The 26,169-nt window shown below is 44.4% G+C and overlaps 1 protein-coding gene across 2 annotated transcripts in view; it reads right to left on the bottom strand.

Moving 5' to 3' along the window:
• TEDC1 (tubulin epsilon and delta complex 1) overlaps nt 1-26,169 on the bottom strand; it is a 73,826-nt gene that overhangs the window by 7,357 nt on the left and 40,300 nt on the right. For both annotated transcript variants that reach the window (XM_059854811.1, XM_059854812.1), the window contains 2 exons: nt 17,485-17,571; nt 14,071-14,283 (listed from right to left, as the gene is read on the bottom strand). In XM_059854811.1, the coding sequence (XP_059710794.1) occupies nt 14,071-14,283; nt 17,485-17,571 (300 nt within the window). The remainder of the gene's footprint in view (nt 1-14,070; nt 14,284-17,484; nt 17,572-26,169) is intronic.

Genomic DNA, 26,169 nt, shown 5'->3' with positions numbered 1-26,169 from the left:
ACACTCCATAAAGGATCATTATTTGTACCTTGTGCTGCCTTACAGTTTGGTGGTTTTTTCCAATACCACCCCCCAAGAAATGCCTTGCAGAGCTGCAATCCCAGCTGACAATCTATCTGGGATACAGAAAACAGCATAGAGAAAAAGGGATAAACAAGGATTTGCAGACTACTTTTAAGAAATTCTTCCTTGTAAGCACTTGAAAAACAGCACCAAGTACAAAAGAAATGAGCAAAAGGAAACAATAAGCAGAAGTATCAATAACATAGGAGGGGGAAGAGAGTCCCCTCTAAGTACAGGAGAAATACCAGTAGATATGAAAAGAAAGTAGAATATAACCAAAAGAGCCAGAGGGATCCCACAACTCCCACCCACAAGCCCTCTGTGTTCCTGTACAAGGATTTCCTCCCTGTTCAACCTGCATTCTGTACCTTGCTGCACACAGAGTGGCCAAGAACAGCAGCACCCAAAGGGGATGCCCAAGCAGAGTTTGTCTCCAATTTCATCAGAGATAGCAGGAGCTGAGCATGCCAGCACTGCTTCTCTGTGTACAGAACAAAAATCAATAACCCAAGAGGCCTGTGTGACCCCAAAGCCATAAAAACAAAGCTTTTCTTCACACATAATAAATAGGGTGAGGGCTATAGCCTCCTTTAACAATAAACAAGAATTTGGCTGGGGCACCAGTTTCTTTTAACAAAACTGTTTGCCTTTTTTTTTTTGGTTGAACAATGATGGTTGAGGGCATGACAAAGGCTTTCCTTCCTTAGCTGCAGACAGTGACCCATTCAGGCTCAGAGGAGCAGAGAAAGGCACCATTTCAAGGGATGCTGTGAATGCATAATTGACAGAAAATCAAATCCTGCAGCTCCTGCTGCTGGGAAAAGTAATAGAGCTGGGGACAGGACCCTGCAGAGCCCATGAAGTTCAGACATTTGCTGAGAAGGAAAACCAGGCCCCCAACCTTCAGAAATAATCTAAAGGCATTTGCTGCTTATATACAAAAGCCCACAAGTTAAAGCAAAAGCAATATCTGAAATCAGCTGTTCTGGAAACACTACAACACTGAGTAAGCAGGTGTTCTACTATAAAAAACAACTTACCCTAATTTCAAATTCATGTCTTATAGTAACTTGCCCAAATGTAATTTCAAGCCTGTAAGGAAGTTCCAGAGTTAGTACTGCAGCTCTATAAACCTTGTCTCATTGAATCAAGCTTCTCTGCTGTCAGCTTTCAAGGGTTTTAATTTTCTGCTGCAATTTCTACACACTCAAGACTAACCAGTTTAAAAAGCTAGAAACCATCACTTTCTATTTTAATAGCTGAAGACTTCCCACACTGTCCTGCCTAAATGAGGTTTCTTTCTTCTCATGAGAGCATTGATTGTACACAAAGAGACTTTAAATAGCCCATTTAATGCCAGTTTTCATGCACTGGAGGATTAAAGTCATAATAAACTGTTTGAATAGTCTAATCTATCACAAAGCACAGGCTACAGTCTCTCACCTGGTAATTTCTGCAATGTTCTGCTACATTTTGGTAAACTAGAAACACATAGTTTTGGGTTTCTAAACACAGACTCCAGCAGATTAAAATACTACCCTATCACTGCACTGCCCCAGTAGTGAAATGCAGTTATGGGTCCAAACATGCCCTTTTCCAGGAGGCTCCACCTCAGCCACTGGGTCTGCTCATACCATCTTTCATCCAAAGTCTAACACCCTCAAAATTCTGCTTCTGCCTGGGAATTTGCAGAACATGGTCCAGCTATGAACTTTGCCTTGGTTAAATTACATTTTTCTCACTTCTCAAAAAGCCAGACCAAATTAATTCCTTTAATTCTTAATTAATTAATACTTTCAACCTTTCAACCATTTGCCAGCTGTGATGGTGGTGTAAGTGGTGCCAACACATTCCATCAAACTCTGAATTGTGATCTGTATCTTATCTGTCCTTCAATGACCAGGGGCAGACAGCAACACTTAGTTGCCAATAACCCAACAACTCTTCCATGACCCTCTATTTCCAAAGGCCATCACATGGAAAGGTTTGCATGTAACCAAAATCAAACTGACCTGAGGTACAGGAATTGGTACTTCTTACTAAACTCAACCCCAGCAACAGGAAGAAACTGAAATGATGCCTTTTGGCTTCACAGTAATTACAGCAGCTAAAGCAAAATGTCACCTTAATATAATCACTAATTTTTAACACTTGTTATTAGCTCAGCATGAGGAAAAATCTCAGTCCTTTGGAAGTGGTGGTGAATAAATGAAAGGGGTGATCCCAAAGTAACATTAACAGGGGCATTATTTGTCCCATAAACTATGAAGATATTTTAGAAGGGCTGTAAAGCTGAGCTATAGCAACTGACAGAAGATGTAATTATATAAGCAGCTGCATTCCAAATTTTGCTGGGATCTGCAATTTCCTGCAATTAGGGAGGAATGTGGAATGTATGCATCTCCAATCTTATGCATTTTGAAGCAAGACATTCACCACCAGAATGCTGGCTCCTGGTGCACCTACTGTCATTCCAAACATGGGAATACCAGGGAGAAGCTGCTTACCTATCCTACCTAGGAACAGATCTGGTAACTAAAAATACAGTTTTAATACCCAGAACAGCCTTAGCTGCATCTGAGGAGAAGAGCTGGCACTGCTGCTCCCTGCTTCAATTAAACATCAGATACTGCAGAGCACTACCTAAGCCTTCAGATCAGCATCCACACTGTTCTCTCCAAAGGGAAGATGGTGAGGAAGCACAGTAATGGGAAGCCAGATGCTAATTAAACCATTTGACTCAGATAATTTCATAACAAGGAGTGACCTGATCTTGTCAGGATGGATAACACATTTCCATGGGGTTTGCTTGGCTTGTTTTGGGAGCTTTTCACTTTGGTTTTTCTTTAGGATAATCCAATGGCTCTGTACTTAAGACTCGTGTCTCTAAGCTGGAGTCAGAAAAGTCAATTTAGTTTAAGGTAAAGGAGAAGGATCCTGGATTAAGAAAAGAGAAGAACATTAATATTTTTCAGGGTCTTTACCAGAAGATTACAAACACACCCCAAATATCAATACAATGCACACTACTGATAAAAGCCCTGCCTGTGTGCTGAGCCTACAGAGAGCTGCAGCACAGGCAGAGCCCAGGGCAGAGGAATCCTCTGGGGCCTGAGAGCAGCTGAGCTCAGGGGGAGCTGCAGTGAACCCCTGCAGCAGAGCTGCCCCAGCTCTCCCCTGCCCTGCATCTGCAGGGGCAGCTCCTCCAGACAGCCCTGGGCTGGATCCCTGGGGGCCAAGCCTGAGGCAAAGAGCCCAGGCTCAGCAATGCTGAGAGCCTCATCACATCCATCCCTCTTCCACAGAGCCACAGAAAGGTGTCCTGGCTCAGCAGAGACCTTCTCACTCTCTAAAACTCCCCAAAAGGAGGTGCTGCCAGGTAGGGATCAGCCTCTTCTCCCAGGGAAGAAGCAACAGGACAAGAGAAAACAGCCTCAAGCTGTGCCAGGGGAGGTCTAGGTTGGATATCAGGAAAAATTTCTTCACTAAAAAGGTTGGCAAATGCTGGAACAGGCTGCCCAGGGAAATGGCTGAGTCACCATCCCCAAGGAACTTTAAAAGACATGTAGGTGTGGCACTAAGTGACATAGTTTAGTGTTGGATTTGTCAGTGCTGGCTTTGATTCCATGATCTTGGCAGGTTTTTCCAATCTAAATGATTCTATGACTCCACGATTCTTTCTGTTCCACAATATTTTCTGTACTCTCTGTTTCTGATTTTTTGGCATATGTACTTTGCTTCCCAGTGGTTAACTTTTGAGGAGAACAACTGAAATCAAAGGGAAAAAAAACCCAGGAGTCAAAAATGTAATTATTTAATTACTGCAGCAACTTTGCAGATCCAGACAAGGACAGGTCTTAAAATAATAAATGGTCTTCAAAGAAATTTCTGCACCACCTCTGCTCACCTGAAGAGGATGCCAGCACAAAGAGAGCAGCCACAAAACTTCAGCAAGAGCATCCAAGCTGACCAGAATCCCTGTGCTCTGGAGGCAGGAGCTCACCTAAAGCTCCTCAGCTTCTTCCCAAGAAGTGCATGCCTGGCACTCAGGACAGGCTCTGCCCTGAGAAGTGGGACAGCTCCAAGCAGCATCAGCAAACTTGCAGACTCCTTACCAGCAACTGCAAGGAGACACAGTCCAGATTTGTGAAAGTCCCATGTGCCACACAGTTCTGAATGCACACCACAGGAAATAAGAGAAAAAAAAAAAAACTATTTTCTTCTCCAAATTAGAAATCTTGAGCATTTTACAGTCATTTTAAAAGTTCCATTCTACCATTCCAGCCTTTCAAAAAGTGTTTCTTTTTAACTACAGGTTTATCTCTAGACTTTCCCAAACCCTTGAATTCCATTAGAAGATCACAGAAATTAAAGTAGGAATAGGCACATACTGAAAATACATGATATGAAAGTCAGAATATGTCAGTGTAAGTAATTTAGACACTTGCAAAAAGGCTGCTGTGCTCCTCTGAAAAAGACCCTGACAACTACAAATTGCAAAGGAAGGCAACAGACAAGTATTGCTTTGGATAATAAATTGCTCACTTACTTTTCAATTTGTTCTACCAAACTTTTATCTTGGGCAGCAGAGACAAACACTGATGATAGATCATCTCAGGTCCAAGTGGCCTGCAGAGGCTTGGAGGGTCCCACTTTGCTTTTAGAATACTTTTATCACTGCACAGCATGAAAGTAGCCACTTCAGAAGGAGTGCTGCCTGTGCCCTGCACTTGTGTGAATCATCCTGCTTTGAGAGAACAGGATGTGAAACTAGAAATCCAAGCAATGGGGTCCTTGTATGGCCAGCCAACAAAAGCAATGTTCATACAAAGCACTCCTAAAATTCAGAGATGAGAGGAAGGTATTGCCACCTAGTCATACAAATTTTCAGGAAAGGGTTTTTCTTACTCAAGAATTACAAACAAAGCCCAAAAAAGCCCCCCATGACTCACAGGGAATTTGTTCACCCCCAAACTGGTTTTGTTCCCAGTTAGAAAATACTGCCTTGTCCCTTCCAGGGGCTTTGCAGGAGCACTGCAGAACCTCCCCCAGCAGGCAGCCCTGCAGCTCCTATCCCAACTTTTGGGATCCAGAGCAGCAAAGGTGATTCCAGCAGCAGCCTACCCACAGCTATGGCACGAGGAAAAGGAACTTTAACTCCCAGGGGAGATTTTTTACAGAAAACACTTTCAGAGGTTCAGTGCCTATTTTCTAAAGCCACTGCTCTTCCAATGCATTCAGCTGGGTCTATTATCTCCCAGTCTGAGGTGAGAAGCAGCTGTAGGTGGATGTGAGGCTGCCTGGATGGCCCCTGTGAGCCCTACAGCCAGCCTGCAAAGGGAGACAATCAGACAGCTCTCAGGGCTTAGAGAGAGCCAGTAAATCGAAGGAAAATGGTGAGTTTGAGGCTCAGAAGAGTACTAAAGCTATATTTAGATGCATTTCTGGCTGGAGAGAAGATATGTGACAACACTAAATTACAGATGTACTTTTATGTCAGCTCTTCCACAAGCACAAGGGACACAGACAGAAACAAGGTGGATGCTTTCTTCTCTTACGATCAAGTACCCTTGATTTCAGGCAGGCAACTGAGAGAACAAGGCCGAGGTTTGAAGAACAAAGGAAACAAAGTTAAGCTTTGAATGCCTGGATGCAAAGAATCCTTCTAAAAGCACCTCTGTCAACTCACCAAAAACAAAAACCCAAAACCAACCCAAGCAGTGCTGCAAAGTACTCAGTGACCCCAGCTCCTGCTGGCAGAGGGAAACCCCTCCCCACAGCCTGCCTGGAGCTGCCAGGTAGCTCCTGGAAGTTCCTGTCCCCAAAACCCACCCTAAAGGTGCAGTAAAACACCCTGAGAGAGCTCCAGGTGGAGCTGCCTACAAGGAGCCTCTGGCTGGGGGGTTTAACACAGCCTCTGCCAGCCAGAATGAGCTGTGACCCCGAGACTGCCCTGGTGGAGGATGTGTGTGCTCTTGTGGCTCACCACTTGCAAGACAAATCCAGTAACTTCATGGCTTCTGGTGCCTCAAATCCCACCCATCAGCCTCGAAGCTTTTCAAAAAATAGCAGTGCTGGGACCTGGGCTTCCATATCCTGTGCATCTGAGCCCTGCAGACATTCCTAGTCCTCATCCTTGTTTTATTGTGTGCTTTAGCTGTGAGAGCCTAAGTACTATACTTAGTTCTTAAAAATGCACTAAAACATTTACAGTGGCTACAAAACAGTGGCTTCTCTCATTGCAATGGGGTTTTTTATACCGTATCATTAAATAAAGCTCATCTGAAATTTACTGGAGTATAATTCTCCAGCTGCATTTATTACACGTTTCATTGCCTTGGTCAGTAGCCAACATCTTCGTAAATAATGCAAGTGAAATATTAACCCTGATTATTTATTATACTTTAACTGATCCTGTCACCTGAGCAAACATTCTGCATTTTGGCAAGGAAGGGAAAGCAGCATCTTCTGGGAAGCAAAACTTTCACCCATCCTTCCTTCAAACCCCAGAGTTCTGCACACAGAACAGGAGATAGCACTCGAGTTTTTCATGTTCCCCTCCTCCCCAAGGAGCTGTGATCTTTTAGCCTACCTAAGCCCCATGAAAAATGTCAGGCTAGGTAATTTATTTCCAGTTATGGTTTTTGTGTGTGTTTGAAACCAGTCTGCTGATTTAGCCACTGGTGCACAGAGTGCCTCCGTGTCTCACACTCCGAGCTCGTCACTCTTTCAGCAATCTGCACAAAAACTTGCATCTGCAAACAAAGAATAAACACTTATCTTTCCAACCCTTTGTAAGCTGCAAGCTTAACACTGACTAATCAAGCCTGGCCAGCCTATGCAGAATTCTCAGAAGCCAGCAAGAGTCCTTCAAATAATCTTCCAGCTCTGCTTATGTACAGTAACTTTTCCCATGCACCCCAGCCCTAAACCAGACCAACCTGGGACTTCAGGTCTAAAGCTGATTTTAGATGCTGCTGTCAAAAGGAGAACCAGGTGCACAGGCATGATTCCCTTTCTCCTTCCATCGGGAGAGAGAGCACACTGCCTTCCACCAAGAACCACCTGGATCTCTACAGGCACTCAGCACAAACAAGCAGCCTTGGATCTCCTGCCAGGAATGTTGATGAGCAAGAACAAAGCAATGCAAGGAAATCCAAGAGCAAAGAGCAAATGTAAAGATCACAGTATTTACTTCCTACTGTTTACAGCAGCTTCGTGTTTTCTAAGGGCCTAAATCTGCTAGAGCCACAGCAATTCCACCAGCAGCAAATTTAATCCTACATTTAACTAAGAACTGCACATAAGAGCCAGCAGACTTGTCTCTCCCTGCCCTCCTCCTGTCTGTGTCCCCCAGTGCTGCCTTTGATGGATGTCTGGGTTGATCTCTGTGGGTTCCCCCTCTACCCAGGCATCTGGGCCCAGCCAACCATGCACTTCCAAAAGCTGCTCTTGTGGTCTTGCTAGTTCTTCAATTCCTTTTCGCATGAGGAGCTCCACTGGCAGCTGCTCAGGGCTCCAGATGGAGGTTTGCAAATACAAAGTGGAGCACAGCATCCTTCTGGGAGCAGGAAGGGGAATATGCTGACTGAGGAAACCCACCAGCACTGAACCATTCCCCACCACTCCTCCACTTCCTGCACCCCAGACAGCACGGGTAATTAACTGCTCACACAGAACATCTTCATATTAGCAAAAAGCCCAGGGAACCAGAATGAACAGCAGCAACAGCAAAGATGAAATGGGAACAGTGTGCTCACAAAAAAAAACCCAAAAACACACACACCAAAAAACCCAGAAAAAAAAACCCACACCAAAAAAGGTGTTTTTGACAAGCCTCAGAGAGTTCTTCAGCGAGAGCTCAGCAGTAGCTTTGCCACAAATCCCTGCTTTAAGGCAGGGGAAACACAACCCAGCCATGCAGCAGTGCAGGAAGGAACTCAGCCCAGGGGAGCCAGCCCAGCCCCACCTGTGCCCCTCACCATTCCCATGCTGCAGACAGCAACAAGACTTTATCTTTTTCTAGCAGAGGCTACTGGGGACCCAGAGCTCCTCACCCCCCTCTCCAATCATTATGAGACATAAAGAAAAACTTTGGAAGTGCATTTTTCTGAGTTGAAAAAATTCAACTCAATCTTGGTAAGAGAAACAAAAAAACCCCAACCACAAACAGAAGTAGGACCATGTTCTAGCATCAGCTTCTGGAGCTGCTTCCCTGCTACAAATATTGAAGACTTCAATCAAAATTATTCAAAAACCATTTAGTCTTTCATAAATGTAAGAACCTTAGAAGAAAGGTCTCTCTTTGCAGACTCTGTGAGGTCTCTGGCAGTGTGCTGTGATGAGCTGGCAATGGTAAAATGTTTATGTGACCCACAGAACTCTTGGGATGGAGTGTAAAGCGCCTCTGTGTTTCAGACCCCACCACCTTCACCTGACTGGGTGGCCCAGGCCATTCCTGCCAGCCCTGCATCCCACCCCGTCCCCAGGAGAGAAAACAAAACATCCCTGTCCTGCCCAGCCCCTCCCCAGCCCACTGGGAATTCAAAGGGCAGCCCTGCCTCTCCCATCCCTACCTAGGAGACAGCTGCCAGGGTTTGGGGAGGCTGGAGATCACTGAATGGAGGGGAGGAGATGGGTCAGGAGAAAAACACAGAAACAAAGACAAAATGCACATAATCCAGTGCTCTCCCACTGTGATTATGGAGGTCTGCTCCAGGTCAGGGACTGCAGTCTCACCTGGGTACTCAGAACAGCACCAGCCAAGCAAGCACAGCCACCAGAACTTCTGGGAGGAATTCTGGTGTGGAAAGAGCCTGTTCTAGCTCAGATTAATGGCTCCAAACCTTCCTGCTCTGTGCCTCAGAGATGAACGCATGAGCAAGCTCCATCCCACCATCTCAAAGGAATCTGCCTTGCTTTTAAATGCAAGAGAACACAGGGGGTCCCAGGACACAGTATCCCAAGTCTCAACAAAAGCTGGGAATGGTACCAGCATTTATGTGATGAAAACTGAAACAATTACCACTTGGAGTCAAACACTCTGCATTTCAGCTTGTGGATGCCAAATGTTTCAAACAGACTGCAATCAAATCGTCCCCTCCAATAGAGGAGCAGGTAACAGAATATTCCGAAAGGAAAAAGCAAACAAACAAGTTCTCTTCTGGGATTAGGAGATTTCATCTTTTACAGTTAAGTTTGTTTCTGAGAGGAGAAATGTTCTTAAAGCTTAACCATTTCCCTCCCCTTTTTGATCATTTCCAGATCCCCAAAATGTCACCAAAGAAATGATTATTTGCCCAGTACTGCACAGAAAAGAGCAAAGCTAACAGAAAGAAAGCTCCATATTCAGATCACACCTCTGTCATATGCCTTTTCTCCTTTTCTTCTTTTAACTGATATCCATCTCTGCTGCCTAGAGATGGGTATCAGTTAAAATGTCCTATTAATCAGGGTTTTCACAAATCACCCAAATCCCATGGCAGCATTAAAATGTCTTCTAGTGAATGTCCCTGAAAGGTTAAATCATTTCAGGGTCATTCCAAGCACATAACCAAAGAAACAGCTGGGGGTAGGCAGAAACAAACAAAAGAAAACAAGGAAATGAAAAATGAAACAAAATAAAAGAAGCAAAATAATTTTCTTAATTTTAAGAGACTTAAGATGGATAGTTTTAACTACCAGAATCACAGTGTGCAAATGATTGAACTTGCAACAAATAGATTCATTGCCCCTGAAACCACATCCTGAATCATAAATTACATTCAGTGGTGCAAACCAAGCATCGTGGCATGGCAATGACTTTAACCCATCTGTAATACCTCTGCACAGTCCAAAACAAACAGATTATTCAACTGCAGGCTTTCCTAAATGAAAGGCACTTCAACAGGTTTTCAAACCCAATCCACAGTCTTGGAGCAGGTGGAGTAATTTCCTCTAGGTTCACCCATCATGAAAACCAAGGAGCATCAGAAGAACATAAAAAACGCTTCCTCCTGCTCCATTGTGATCTCCCTCTCCATTCTCTCCTCTTGTTATGCAAGGAGCCCAGTAAGTCTCCTCAGAGAAACCCTTTCACAGCTTGGGTTATCACTGCATCCCCTCCCTGCTCCTTTCCAGCTCAAACACATTTATTTTAATTTAAGAATGGGACTAGCACCGCACATCGCATTCCAGAAAGAGATGGGAATGTTTTTAAGTCTTTCTTTTTTTCTGCTTCCCTAACTGTTTGAGGATCCAGTTTAGTGTTTCTGACCGCTGACCTTTCCACAGAGCTCGCTCACGTGCCATGACAATCCAAAGAAACACCTCTAAAATTATGATGTGCCCTTCAGATGTGTTAGCCTGAATTTCTCTCCATGCAGTTTTTCTCACGTTTTACCACTTCCCTACTTGGCACAAGGACCCTCAATAATCCTCTGCTCTTGCTTCTAGGGATTCAGTCTCCTCTCTCCACGTGGGCACCTCACCTTGCTGCCCTGTGTTGGTTTTGCCTGGCCTGGATTTTGGCTGCACCAGTGACCACCTCCACCAACCCACGGCTTCCTGCTGCTGTTTGCTCAAGGGGGAGAGGGAACACAGCCACGTGGGCAGATCATTTTCGCTGAACATCTTTTCAGGGTGTTCTGGTTCAGGGCAAATTTGGGAGAGAGCCCCCAAAGGGGTTCCTCTAGAAAAGCAGATTTATTTGGCCCCTCTCCCAGCCGGTTCAGGAAAAACACTTCTTTGGAGAAAAGTGGAAAGACCTGTTTATTACACAATAAAACCCCTTGCTGGGCCCAAAGAGATGACAAACTCAGAGAAGTGCCCTCCCTGGGTTGCAGCTCAGCTCACTCAGTCCCTTCTCAGTCCCCCTGTGCTGGAAATGCCGCTGCCCAGGCCTGGCCCGGTGGCCGCAGGTGGAGCTGCTGGTGCTCTGCTGGTGCTCAGTACAGAGCAGGGTTAAACAGCTCCAAAGAAGAGGGGGAAAACCCCACAGCCCAGGGAACTTCTCTGCCTCAGCCAGCTAAAACTAACTAAAACAAAGGAGAGCTCTGTCCCGCTGTCTGTCCATCCGCAGACAACAACAGGCCAGGAGCAGGAATGTGAAGGAGTGAGTGCAGTGTCTGAAAACAAACTGCACACTGCTTCACTCTCTGGAACAAGTCCTAAAGGTGCAAAACTTATTATTCAGCACAAACAGAACAGATGACTGGGGATAAAAGCATCATATAGTCAACCCAGGACACAGGGCCTTCATCAAATGCCATTTGCAAACGCGATCAAGCAGCACCAACGCAGCAGCACCAACGCAGCCACCCCTGCCCACACGCTCACCAGTCACTGCAGAGAGCTCCAGAGATTCCAGCCCTCATCCCTCCCTGCAGAGAGCTCCAGAGATTCCAGCCCTCATCCCTCCCTGCAGAGAGCTCCAGAGATTCCAGCCCTCATCCCTCCCTGCAGAGTGCTCCAGAGATTCCAGCCCTCATCCCTCCCTGCAGAGAGCTCCAGAGATTCCAGCCCTCATCCCTCCCTGCAGAGAGCTCCAGAGATTCCAGCCCTCATTCCTCCCTGCAGGAACTCAGCAGATTCCAGCCCCCATCCCTCCCTGCAGGAACTGTGCTCTGTCCCCCCCCCAGTCCATCACATTTCAGCACCCAATTCTGCTGCTCAGACAGTTCCTCCCCAGTCCCCTGGCACAGACATCTGCCTACTGGCAACAACAGACACAAACACTCTGTGGATGATCAGGTTCTTTGTTAAGTACAAGGTAGTGGACACAAGAGCTGTAATAAACCGTGCTGGCCCCCAGCTGGGCATGCCTGTAGGAGCCAAGATAATTTCCAGATGTCTCAGTACTGCAAGATACAAAGTTAGCGATAATGGCTTCAGCTACCGCTGTGCCTTCTCTTTGTTTGATTAAAAAATAATATAGAAGGAAAGACTTGATAAGCTTATTTCTCCAGGGAAAAGAAGGGGTCAGAAACATGCACTTGATAGAGGAGCCTGCATTCAGCAAGCATCCTGGCTGTGGGAAAAAAGGACAGACCACAGGAAGAAAGCATCACAAAAGCAGCAGCGCTATGCAAAGCAAGGCTTGATACAAAGAGATGGAGAGTCATCTGATCCCAAGCATTCCAAAAAATGCTGTCATGTAGCATTACAAAACAATTCTGTTTCAGGGCATATGTAGAAGAGAAGGCTTTTGTGGTAAACCAGCCTTTTAACAACACACTTAAGATGCACTCCATTTATCACAGTCACAAACTCCTATGACGTCCAGAGAATCTCAGAAACACTGGAACACGACCAACCATTATTCAAATCCTATCAGTGCATCCATTTCAAAGAAGAAATCATCAGTTAAATCTTTCTGGACTTAAACCCTGAATTTAAGTATTTTAAAAAAATAAATCAGGCTGATATTATTAACATCATATTTAACAGCACATATATTGTAACACAGAAGTCAGAGTCTATCTTGCTTTAGAAATCATGCACTGGAAATTTTCTTTTTAGAATTCGAGGTCTGAGTGGTCCCACAACAGTCATGTCCATTTTGCCCAGGAACAGGCAAATCTGATGATTCTAGAGATCTGCCTAGTCCAGTACCCTGTCACCGACAGTGAGTGACAGCAAGTGCCCAGAGAAGGCTCTAAGACAAATGTAAATACATGGATATGCTTCCTCAGGATATTCCCCCAGCCTGCAATGATTTGTTCTCCCACTAACTCATAAGGTTGCAATTTGTACCTGCATATTTTATAGTCTTTGATGGATTTCAACTCCCAAGAACGTGTACAGCAGATTTCAAACCCATGTATGCTGCTTATACCCACAGTGCCCTGTGGGAAGAAGTTATGTGCTCTGTGTGAAGCAGCAGCTCCTTGTGCTTTCCCTATCCAACTGATCCCAATTAGCTCCTTAGGCTTAAGGTGGAAGAGAGCAATTAGCTCTGCACACACTTTTTTCATGTCAGACACCTTTTGAACTCTTGGGCAGATACTTTTTGATCTGACAACCTGCCATTTTCTAGTTTGTCAGCTGATCTGCAATCCTGTCCACCAACACCCCAGCATACAACCACACTCCCCTCTGTCCTGAAAAGAAAAAAAAAAATCAAATACTCAGGGCTAAAAAAACCTTCCTCTGAGTTAAGACAGACACAAAGTGGTGATACAGCAATTTTATTACTGCTCTGTCGTCCCAACTGTTTCTTTCACTTTTTCTCCATCCACAGGTACTGTAGATTCTCTGGCAGCCTTCTCTGCACCTGCTGCCTGGAAAGCATCACTGGTTTTTTATACCTGCATCCTCATTGTTCTCCTTGAACTAGGATGTTGACACTCAGATTCACCTTCCACATCTACATTACCTAAACCTCCTTTATTTATGTCCCATCAGCCCTCTGGGTGCTTCCCAGTGTCTCCCCATCCTTGCACAGCAAATCCCAGGCACACTTCCTCCATATCCCCTGCCTTCCTCCACAGCCAGCCTCCCACAGGCAGTCTGTTCTGCCATCAGATCCTGTGCTCAGCCTCTTCCCTCACTTCACAGGCTTCAAATTCCTCTTCTTCCTTCCCCATCAGATATTTCAAAGAGTCCTAATTCAATGAAAGATGACAAGCTCTGGCCTCTTTCTCTGTAAATACTTCATTTTCTCACTGTGGCCATTACCAGTGCTTTCAGCCTGCTGCATCCATCCCCTCTGGGTGCTGCCAGATTCTGATTCCTCCTCTTTCTCTTTTCTCCTGCCTTCTGCAGTGCCTATGCTTTGAAGCCTGCCCTTCAGGAGAACACTTGTTTTGTCTGTCCTCTCTGGGACAGATGCCTGCTTTGTGTTTGGAAGAGCGCCGGGCACGCTGTGGGCACAAAGCCCCAGGGAGCTGCAGCCCTGGCACTGTGACTGCACCAAGGGGGGCACACAGCAGCCACAAGGCCCTGCCCTAGACAGGCCATGGCCAGAGAGCTGAAAAATGCAGCATCCCAAACATCTGCAGGGGAGGTGAGCAGCAGCCCAGCCCTTACCTTCTCCCACCAGGCAGCCCTTCGCTGAGCCACGAGCTGGTGCAGCTGCTCCTGGAGAGCCAGCAGGTCCCTGGATAACCTGTCCATTTGCCCAGCCAGCTTGGCAGCCCAGGGGCAGCAGGAGGTCACCTCTGGCAGCCTTCTTTTCTCCACATGAGCATCCTGGGACTCACACATACTTCCCTCCTCAGCCATATCATCCAACACAGTTTCCTAAACAAAAAACAATAAAAGTTACTTTTCAGCTTGAGCTAAAATGATTCCCCCCATCCTTGTGGTAATTCATAGCTAGGAATTCACTGCTGCCATCTCAAGATACAGTTGCTCCACAATTTCAGAGTTATTTTGAGAGAGAACCCCCTCAGTTCACTATAACATATTTCCAAGTTAACAGAAAACTTATGTTGCTAACCTGGCTTATTTTAGAAAGCACTGCACAGTCAGCTACTCTCCACTGCACTAAAGCATAAAGTAACACTCCTGAGATGGAGGTGATCAGCACTGCAGCAGCTCTAGATATGCCCTTCCTCTCAAATTCTGAGCTTGGATGCACTTCTAGGGCTTTTGGTAACAAAGTGATGACCAGGGAGGTACATGCTCACACTGCTCAGGACAGCCCCACCTGCTCCAACACCCACAGGGTCTCTTGTGCCCATGGAAAACTCCACAAGGTGAGAAACATCCAGGGATCCCTGCTCCAGACTGGTCAGGAGCTGACAGCTCTGCTAGCTGGTGTGATAATTAACTGTGCTATTGCCTTCCAAGGTAGCAACTGCTATTTCAAATACTCAAGGAAAAAAAAAAAAAAACAAACCCAAAAAAACCCCAAAGCATTTAAACAAAACATTCAGAGCCCATCTATACACTCTGGTGCACAGACTGTGCAGAAACACACATTTTTCAAGCCTTAATAGCACAGCATAACTAAAGGACATAGGCCTCACTCACAGAATATTAAATATTTATTTCCATACTGTTATCAAGAAGACATTCAATAGGAGAGGTCATAATCTCTTTTAAGGACATAATTTGCATCCAAAATTATCTTTAGCAATTGAATAAGTAATTTAGGAACACTGGCAGGAAATTCAGCAGTTGAGCAGCGTGGTCTACACAGGAGCAAGGAAAAACCAAGTCCATCATTACTGCACAGCAGCAGCACTGCTGGAGATATCAGAGAGCCACAAGTCACCAGTGTCACACTGCTAAGTCAAGCACTGTGCCACAAACTATAACCACAAGTCCCAGGGATAGAAGAGTGCTGACTGCAATGCTGACATGCAGGTGAGGCACTTGGACACAGACAAAGAGGAGGGAAAGCCCCAGATGACAGCAGCAACAAACATCAAAAGCTCAAATTTATGGCCTACAAGGACACATAAAGACATCAAAACTTTAGCTTAGCCTAGAAACAGGGACTGGGAAGGCAGTGACATGCTAACAGCCTTCACTTATATAAAAGACTGCTATAAAGAGGATGGGAAATTATATCTTTTTCTCATCCTTCTCTCTTTTCTCAGAAGGTAGGTTAAAAACTGGCTTAATTCAGAGCAAGAGATTCTTAAACTCATGCAAGAAACAGCTTTGTAAGGCAGCTAAGAATGGCACAGGACACCCTGCAAAAGTCCTTTCTAGGCAAGCACTGGTGCTGGGAATTGGCACAAAGCAGCACCGTGGCCCAGCTCCCGAGAACACAGACAGGGCAGGGACATGGACAGGATAACAAACTGCCAGGAGATAAAGCAAAGGGCTTTGGCTTTTTGGGGTTTGGAGCTCTTCTCTGTATGCCTTATTTTGAAATTGATTAAATGACAGAATTGTAAAGTAACATCAACATTCAGACAGTGTTCTCAGGCACGTGGTGGGATTTTTGGGCTGTCTTGTGCAGGGCCAGGAGTTGGACTCAGTGGTCCTTGTGGATCCCTTCCAGCTGAGGATACTCTGTGACTACTGCAGTCATTCCAGTCCCTGCATGCTGGAATGATGTGATGCCATGCTCTGCTGTGCTCCTGCCCACCAGCAGGCAGAGCTGGCAGCAGCTGTGCAAGAACCACCCCATCCATCAGAGCAGCAAACAAAACACAAGTTTGGTACAAAGAGAAAACTACTCTCTTTTCTAAGCACATCTCATCCCCCTCCATCCCACTGCATACAGGAACAACCACCATCATCAGAGAAACAAAAGAAAAAGGCAAATTCACCATCCAGCACACTGAGTAGCTTAAAAAGATGCTGCTGGTCAGTTTTCAAGTATTTCTTTAGAACTTAACTCCAGAAAGCAGGCTAACACTCTTCAACATGTCAAAGGCAAGTGTTTTGGTGGATACACAGAAATAATTGCAGTTATATTTTATCTCCTGGGAGCCAGGCCTGTGCTAACGTTGGTGCTTTCCAAAAAACCTAAGATGGTAAACACGTAAAGCAAAAACCATTAGAGAACTAATGGAAATTGGAAGTACTCTTCAAGACAGGTGAGGAAATTTCACACTGCCCTTTGCCTTGCTTTTAGTGTAGAAAAGGGCACGTGGGCAATTAGCAGTCAGCTCAACTGATTCTCGAAATTCTGTAAGCTCATAGAGCTAATGTGGTGTGCTAAAGAATTATTTCAGCAAGACTGAATGGGCAGAAGTGGTAGAGAGAAGTGAGATGGATGGCATCGTTTGCACTCACTTGAGAAATCCTAAGATGCACAGAGAAAGGGTTATTGATTTTCTTATGATCATTCAACACAGTTCAAGGGGAAATCAGCAATGTCAACACACTATTTGGCTGGGGAAAAATGAAGTTGTTTTCAATATCAGCTGCCTGCAAATTTAGTTGTTCTCAAGATTGCAATAAAGCTTAGAGGCCCTCTTCTGAAAAGTCATTTAATTTTACAAAATGTGCAGCTGCTATGTTTAAAAACTATTAAAAAAAATGAAGATCAGACCTTTTCATTTGTGTTAACTACATGAATTCTGCCATTCTGCCCTGCAATTCCTCAGCTTAGCTGGGTGAGTCTTACTGAAGAAAACAGGAATGGAAGAGAACTGTGGAGTTTACTTCCTCAAATCCTGACTGCAGGTCAGGTGCTGCCACAGTGACAAGCTGACCCTCCCAAATGTCCCAAACCCAGGCAGTCCCTTGATAACCATGCAAGGGGGTAAAAGAGAACTATAAATCTATAAAACTTTTCTTAACATACATATATGACATTGGTCTGGTAATTGTGAGAGTCAATCATCACATTACTCATCTATCACAGACCTATAAAAACATTCCTTACTTTACCAAGACTTTCTTTTCCTTTTTCTCAAGTGTGTTGAACAGATGGTTTGCAACATTTAATTTTGTGGGACTTAAGGTCCTTTGGGAGTAGCCAGCTATGTGAAAGTCAGGAAAGATGCACCCCTCAAAATCAGTTTCATTTGTTACCATCCACTGCCAGTAAACTGGTTCCAGTTGCTTCCATTCCAGAAAGGCTTCCAGCTGCTTGGTCTCAGAGTCCAGGAGCTGCACCAGCTACAGGAGAGGAGACAAAGGAGAGGAAATCAGGTAACCTTGGCCACTCGAGAACAGCATGAAATAGGGCTTAGCCTGAAAAAGGCATACAAAGAGTGTGAGTGGTACATGGGACAACACTGGGTGGCTTTACAAGAATATGTTAAAAACAGATGGGGAAAGGTGAAGTAAAACACTGCTCCCAGTAGCACTGATTTATCCCTCACCCCAAATGTACCAACTTCACTGGCTTTTCCACACATTTCCTACTGGTTTGAGGGAAGAAAGAGACACAGTTCTGATAGACATGCTTAGTGAATGACCAGCTTCAAATCTTCTATGCTTCTTGACCACCAAAATTAGCTGCTTCTCCAAAAGTATTTTTCCCTGTCCATCTCTTCACTCCGAAATAGCATGGAAGAACTCCCTCTAAAATGTTATGTATTTCATAAACTGTATCATCTGCTGCATGAGGAATCCCTCCTTTTGCCTGAGAGATGCTGCATTACAGTTACACAAATTACATTTTTTTCACAAATATATGCATGATACACATGTATGCACACACACATACAGTGAAGGAGACATTTCAAGACTAAATATTTACATTTCAGTAAAAAAAAAACCCTTGCAAAGAATGATAAGGTGAACAAATTTGCTATAATCAGAGCTCACCAGCTTTAACAATTCTGACCATACCTTTGAAATGAACAATTTTAACACCAATCTGACACCAAAGGCAACTTCTTAAGATGACCACAAAGAGTGTAGGGCCTTGAGGAGAATGACAAAGATCAGACCAGTACCAGGTAAATCCATTTAGTGGATTACATTTTATACAGACAACTATCTTCTGCTAGCTTTGTTTGCTTTAGTTACTTAGTACATAACATCATTTAAGTAAGTGCAAAGCATGAGTTGACTTTCTAATTTTATTATGCAGATATTACTTGAAGATAAAGGAACCAAAGAAAGGAAACCACCTTGCAAGAGTAACTGCTGGAAATGGTATGCAGTTTGCCCTAAAACACTGCTGGATCCAAAATACAATTATTACACATTTGCTCACACACCAGGCACTTGGCATTACGCTTAATGATTCTGCCAGTTTCAAGCTCAGCTGGGATATAAAAGGTGGAAGAATGGCTGTCTCCTTTTTTCTTTTCTCCTTTTTTTTTCCATAGGTACATCTACAGCACAAATGGCTTACATTATGGAATCTGAGGCTTGCAAGAAAACCCAGCCAAGGAGTTGATTAAATATTCAGGCAACAGCGAAGTTACTTGACTTTAAAGTAGCTCTGTAACGTGGTCACGAGCTGTGTGTGATTGCAGTATGAATACTCTTACTGCAGCTAAAGAGGGCTGAAGGCTGGGATGGGGAGTTTTTCATTCTGAGCCTTCAGAACAAGAGTGATCTTAATAAAAACACAGTCATCATCTTTATTCTCAGCAGAATGTTAGAAGCACCATATGGCACTTGCTTTCACAGCACAACTGAAAGGATATGGTTCTGAAACTTGACCAAACCTCTACAGGACCTGCTGCAGGATCTTAGCTGACCTTAACAACAATCAAAGCTTCCTGAGCAGTCTCCTAATCTCAAACCCTTTGGGATCTTTTGTATTTGGGTGCTGTTGTTGCCTTTTTTTTTTTTTTTAACTGCTTCATTAGTTATACAAAACTCTGAAAGCCTTCAGGTGACTCACCCACTTAGAGCAAACTCACCTTTCACTAAGGTGTTAACACCCTCAGAAACAGCAGGCCAGCAGCTGTGTGCTGGAATGCCTGAGCCATAAATCAGTAATGGGATGACTCCAGCAGTCCTTGGAGGACAGTTTCCAGCAGAGCTGCAATACACCGTGGCAGCCTCAGGCAGGCCTGCAATAGCCAACATTTGAGTTTCCACCCTGAGGGACTTTAGGCACTGCTCCTGAATGCCAATATCCTCTGCCATCCTTTTTTTACAGGCCTTGCAAGGCTTTGATGTTATTGCAGCATGGAGAATAAAGCAGAACGCAATAAAAAAATAATGTACTACAAATATCCTTGAGATACCTTAGCAAAAATCATAAAAACAAATAAATGTTCAAGGTTGGGAAGGGACAATGGATTGTATGTCCATGTGCCTTGAATTTGGTCACAAAGACAGGGTCCACATGCCCCAGGGGTGACAGGTTTTCACTCAGACATGCCTACACTTAGAAATGAACATTTCTGACAGGCAGCTTCCTTCCCCCAGCCTCATCCTTTGCACAAGCTTCTCAAGAGCATTTTGTGTTCTTTAACAAACTCTGCTTTTTGTGACTTTGAGGCCACAATGCACATTTTCTTAGGTCACATATCCCAGAGCTGCTATTTCAGAAACCAAACCCCAAATTGTGCCTCTGCATCCACCCCAAACACAGCACCACTTCTCATTCATTTACCCCCCAATGACAGCACCACTTCTCGTTCATTTACCCCCCAAGCACAGCACCACTCCTTGTTCATTTACCCCCCAACACAGCACCACTTCTCGTTCATTTACCCCCCAAACACAGCACCACTTCTTGTTCATTTACCCCCAAACACAGCACCACTTCTCATTCATTTACCCCCCAAGCACAGCACCACTTCTTGTTCATTTACCCCCCAAACACAGCACCACTTCTTGGTCATTTACCCCCCAAACACAGCACCACTTCTCGTTCATTTACCCCCCAAACACAGCATCACTTCTCGTTCATTTACCCCCCAAGCACAGCACCACTTCTCGTTCATTTACCCCCCAAACACAGCACCACTTCTCGTTCATTTACCCCCCCAAACACAGCATCACTTCTTGGTCATTTACCCCCCAAACACAGCACCACTTCTCGTTCATTTACCCCCCAAACACAGCATCACTTCTCGTTCATTTACCCCCCAACACAGCACCACTTCTCGTTCATTTACCCCCCAAACACAGCACCACTTCTTGGTCATTTACCCCCCAAACACAGCACCACTTCTCGTTCATTTACCCCCCAAACACAGCACCACTTCTTGGTCATTTACCCCCCAAACACAGCACCACTTCTCGTTCATTTACCCCCCAAACACAGCACCACTTCTTCTTCATTTACCCCCCCAAACACAGCACCACTTCTTGTTCATTTACCCCCCAAACACAGCACCACTTCTTGGTCATTTACCCCCCAAACACAGCACCACTTCTCGTTCATTTACCCCCCAAACACAGCACCACTTCTTCTTCATTTACCCCCCAAACACAGCACCACTTCTCAGTCATTTACCCCCCCAAACACAGCACCACTTCTTGTTCATTTACCCCCAAACACAGCACCACTTCTCGTTCATTTACCCCCCAAACACAGCACCACTTCTCAGTCATTTACCCCCCAAACACAGCACCACTTCTCGTTCATTTACCCCCCAAACACAGCACCACTTCTTCTTCATTTACCCCCCAAACACAGCACCACTTCTCAGTCATTTACCCCCCCAAACACAGCACCACTTCTTGGTCATTTACCCCCCCAAACACAGCACCACTTCTTGGTCATTTACCCCCCCAAACACAGCACCACTTCTTGGTCATTTACCCCCCCAAACACAGCACCACTTCTCGTTCATTTACCCCCCAAACACAGCACCACTTCTCGTTCATTTACCCCCCAAACACAGCACCACTTCTTGGTCATTTACCCCCCAAACACAGCACCACTTCTTGTTCATTTACCCCCCAAACACAGCACCACTTCTTGTTCATTTACCCCCCAAACACAGCACCACTTCTTGGTCATTTACTACCAACACGAGTTCACACACGTGCCACGAGCAGTTCCACCTCTGATGCTACACAAACCTCTCAAAACATGAAAGAAATTCCCAAGCTATGGCTAAAGCTGCCAGCCCATTCTCAGTGAACTGAGGACCCCACATCAGACCTCCTAATGAAATTTAAAGACTGCATCCTGTAAAAGAGCATCAATTTTGTTTCATGAAAAAAGCGAAGCAGTAAGTCAAAGAAGTGCCTCACATGAGTGTCTACGTGATGCTTAAGGATAATGCCTGAAAATTTTGTTTCCCTCTACACAAAATTAAGACAACCAAATCCATTTCCTTCATTCTTCTGAAGGAAGTTATTGCTCTAAAATATTTACACTGACTGAAAAAGTAACGACAAATTCAAATTGCTAATCTCTGTGGAGAGGCAATTCCATAATGAATGCTGAGAGCAAAAGCTTTGCAGGAACAACTTCCTAGAGCCTTTGTAAAGAAACCACCCCTGGTGCAAGCAACAGCTTTGCTACAGAGGGTGAACTGTGCCTAGCTGAGCTGGCTCAGAGCAGGCTGCCAGGAAACCCCAGTGTGATGCAGAAGGATGCTCTAACTGTGAAGAGCATGCCTTGCTTCCTCCAGCACACGGCTGTGACCTCCAAAGCCAAACATCCAGCCCCCAGTGCAGATCACAACCTCAGGAAACAGTAGCAGCACAAGGTGACTCTCGGGTTTGAGGTTGTTGGAAGGGCTCCTGAGGTATTAAATAGTCTTTTTTTCCCAGCCCTGCACTCGAAGAAGAAGACGGGATTCTTCAGCTCTGCTTCTCCAGGCTGTTTATTTGCCCTTATCTAATGCATTGGTTTTCTGACTCGTTGAGGTCTGTTTAGCAGGTTGGGTTGAGGCACACTGACAGCCTTCAGTGGCAGTCTTTTTATACTAAAAACTTTCTATATCTTTTTATACTAAGAACAATGTGTACTTTATTTACAATGATCTTCCAGTACCTCTCACCTATGTTAGATGGTCTGTCTCTACTCTAAACCAATCCAGCAGTGTCACCATCACAGCAGAAGATGGAGGACAAGAAGAAGGAGAAGAAGGACAGGACACACCCAGATTCCTCCATCTTGCTTCTTGAACCCCCATTCTAAATCCCCAAAATTCTACTTTTTCACCCTGTGACAAATTCACTATCATCCTACTCAAACTCTTGTGGCTTGTAACTCTTCACACAAAGTTGGTAATTGTTTCCATGGGCTAAAATCAAAGGCACAGGTGTTTTTGACTGCATGCCAAGGTCTCTGAGCCCCCTGCCAGGGTCTGGAGTCCTCCAGGGCAGCCAGAGGGATGTCCTGGGTTCCAACAGGTGACCAAGGTGGTTCTGGACACTTCCCTGGAAATACTCAAAAGCCATCTGCACACAGCCCTGAGTAATGTGCTCCCTTCTTGAGCAGGGAGGTCAGACTAGGTGCCTCCAGAGGTCCTTTCCAACCCTGCCCATCCTGTGATACTCAAGAAAAGGCCAAAGTTGAATCTTCCTCAGCATCCCCAAGTGTAATTCGTATGTTGCTTAAACATATTTGCAATTACTTTTTCTGTAGAGATATTAATCTCTTTCATATTATTTACCACCATATTAGAAAAATCATTAGTGCCTGTAGACTGTTATGGAAATCAATATTTAATAAATTTGCAGCATAATGCACCCTTTTCACAGGCTCAGTTCCAGAGAGCTCCCCGCAACAAGTATTTAATCTCTGATGCCCACAGCTCATAATTCAACATCCATAGCACTGGCAAAACCATTTTTAATCAAAAATTGCTCTGCCTAAATGTTCAGAAAATCATTTTATTGTTAGACAAAAAAAAATGGTCTTTCAGCAATAAATTCTGTTTCTTGGCTCAGAGACAAAACACTGCTAATTCATCACTGTTCATATATGTCTGTAGACAGAACACTTGCACTGGACTCCTGAGCCCTGCAAACCTCACCCAAATGCCAACATCTCTGGAGAATTACTCAAGGCTTGAGACAGGGTTGGCTTAGCAGGAAAGCTAATATGGGGAAGCCACCTAGACTATTCAATAATTGTTTAACAGGGAATGGCTTTATTCAGTGTGCAGTTGGGTAATCTGAATTCTAGTCCTGAGTATCTCACAAGCACAGGAGAGAAGCTAAGTGGAGAAGTCCATTCCAAAAAAATGCAAAGAAAGGGGGTAAACATTCATGAAAGTTATACCATTCATGGTACCAGAATCAAACTACAACTGGGATTAAGGCTTTAGAGACCTAATCAAGCATCAGATGAAACAAAAAGAATTCAACACATCTTCTCCTCTACCAATACAAAACCACCTGAACTGAAAAAACCTGCAAACCTTGACAAATTAGAGCCTCTTAGCAGGCAGGTTTTCAGGTTTAAATTTGGTTTAAAATGGCCCACACAACCTAAATCTAACTTTGGCATGGCTAAGTTTTGAGGACCCCCCCTCCCTTCACCAAAAGAAGCTGAGCAAATCTCAGCATCACAGCCATCTCAGGCTGGGACAAACAACAACACTGTAGGTGGACACACTCAGTGTTCCAAGTTTCAGCTCCACATTGTGATTTTTCCAGAAGCAAAGCAGGTTTAAGACATTGCCACATATCCCTTGAAGGCTAAAACAAAAATAAATAGGCCTGAAAACTAGAAAGTCACACTAGAGTAGTGTGAAATGCAAGCAGCTGAGGAGCACAGACCTACAGAACTACATGCAGCCTCTAGGCACAAGGCAAATAAAGACCTTCTCTAATTTCTCTGCCTGTGAAATACCACTGAAAGCCAAGACAGAGCAGGAGGAGCACTGCAGCCCAACCATCACAAGGCAGTGGATCTGAAAGGCTCTTGGAGGACAGAAGTGGATGAGAAGCAGGACTTCAATCTTTTGCAGAAGACACAATACATAAAGTACAAAACACAGCAGTTTTGGGTGCCTGAGTCTGATTCCAGATGCCCGGATATGCTCAAAATCTCCAACACCTAAACCAAAATATGGGACCTTTCCACCCACCAACACCAGTTTTATGGCACCACAGCTCAAACTCCCGTTGAGCTATATCAGAGAGCAGGAAATCAAACCACTAGTTCAAAACTTAAAGGACAAAGACCACCGTTATAAAATGTAACAGCTATTTGTGGAGGGATTCAGAAAACAGCTGTTTAACATGCAACCAAGAGAAAATTATATTTAAAACAAACAGAATGAGGCATTTGGCAGATGAAAATTGTAGTACAGCTTTCACACTGAGAGGCAGTGAGCTGGGATGTATCAATGACATTCATTTGCAGAGGAACGGGTCAATGAAGGGACCACTTGGCATTTTCCCCATGGAAACGTATTAAAACATGGAAAAATACCAGGAAAAAGAAGCCTGAAGTTTTACACTTCAACAGCCAAGATCAATAAGGTAAGAATGAAAATGGTACATATTTTCTTCCCTAAAGCTACCAATGACTTTGGGTGCCTAACCTGGCATCCCTGAAAAGCAAAACTTTCAGGCAGTACCAAGTACCTGTATCTCAGTTAAAGCACATCCAGTAGATACCAAAAATCACAATTTACTTTAGAGAAATCTCAGCTAGAGGATTTCAAAAAAAAGCAACAAATTGTATCACAGTACTGCCTGACAGCTGTTATTATTGTACTGCCAACCAAAACCCCCACACAGCTGATGTCAAAAAAAGACCATTATTCTTCTGCTTCTATTCAGATTGTTTCTGTACACAGAACAAAGCATTATCCATACTCATTTTTTCCCTCCCCCCCCATATACTTGCCCATGTCCCAGTATTTTTAACAGGCCACAGACAATTAATTTTAAAATGTATTCAATATGTGGATTAGTCTAAGATTGCCACTTGATATGAGTACAGTTTCTCCCAGCCTGGCTCTCTGACAAGCCATCATAGACTGTTTGTGCACGCAGGTATTTTCACACATTTTAAAATGTGTTACTGACTAGAGAAACTACTAATTTGAAGTCTGCTATAGTTCCTCATGTCAATTAATTTCTCTTGCTCGTCTCTTTCACACTCCTTTAAATTAAGCAACAAACTTTAAAAAGAACGACAAATCCAAAATCTCTTGCAAAACATGAGTAACAGCTGCTTTTATAACTCTATTTCCTTGGCTATTTAAAAAAACAAAAATACCTGCCAGGAGAGCTGAGTTAACATTACGGGCCAATTGCACAGAAAGTTTAATTTTACAAGGCTATAAAAACAGCTTTACCAGTCTCCCCACAAGCTGAGCTGCATTCTCACATGCAGAAAAGCAGTACAGTTCAGTTCAGCCTTCCAACAACAGTTCAGCTGTGGCCAAAGCCATTGCAATATATTAATTTAATTGTGGTCTGCTTCTTTAATGAGCAGCGAGGCTGGAGAGAGGAGTGCTCCTGTCCTGCTTGATTTCTGCATGGGTTAAGTGTGGTTTTGATTCAGGATGCAGGACAACACAAGGGCCCAGTCAGGTACCACAAGATTATCATAGTCCTGGGGCACTTGAGGATCAGCCTTCATCAAGAGCTGTACTTTGGCACAAGAGAAGAGTGGGAAGCTCCTTTTCTGTCAGAAGCTGATAACTCATTTCTCTTTGGCATGAACACAACAACAGGGCAGACTCCTCAAGCAGCTCTGCACTTCCTAGTGACTACTGTTAGCTTCGTGGCACAGTTCAAGAGATGAGTCAGGAGTTTTAAAGCTCCTCACCCAAACTTTTATCCCCTGATATTGAACTTGCTCCTTCAGGGTCCAATACCCCAGATAAGATCCACTAGGCTGCACCAGCAAAACCCCTTCTGACTCCATCACCA

The sequence above is a fragment of the Haemorhous mexicanus genome, chromosome 9 (genome assembly GCF_027477595.1).
Source record: "Haemorhous mexicanus isolate bHaeMex1 chromosome 9, bHaeMex1.pri, whole genome shotgun sequence".
Classification (NCBI taxonomy): Eukaryota; Metazoa; Chordata; class Aves; order Passeriformes; family Fringillidae; genus Haemorhous; species Haemorhous mexicanus.
Note: the sequence above shows the minus strand (reverse complement) of the source record. Positions and strands in the feature narration are given on the sequence as shown.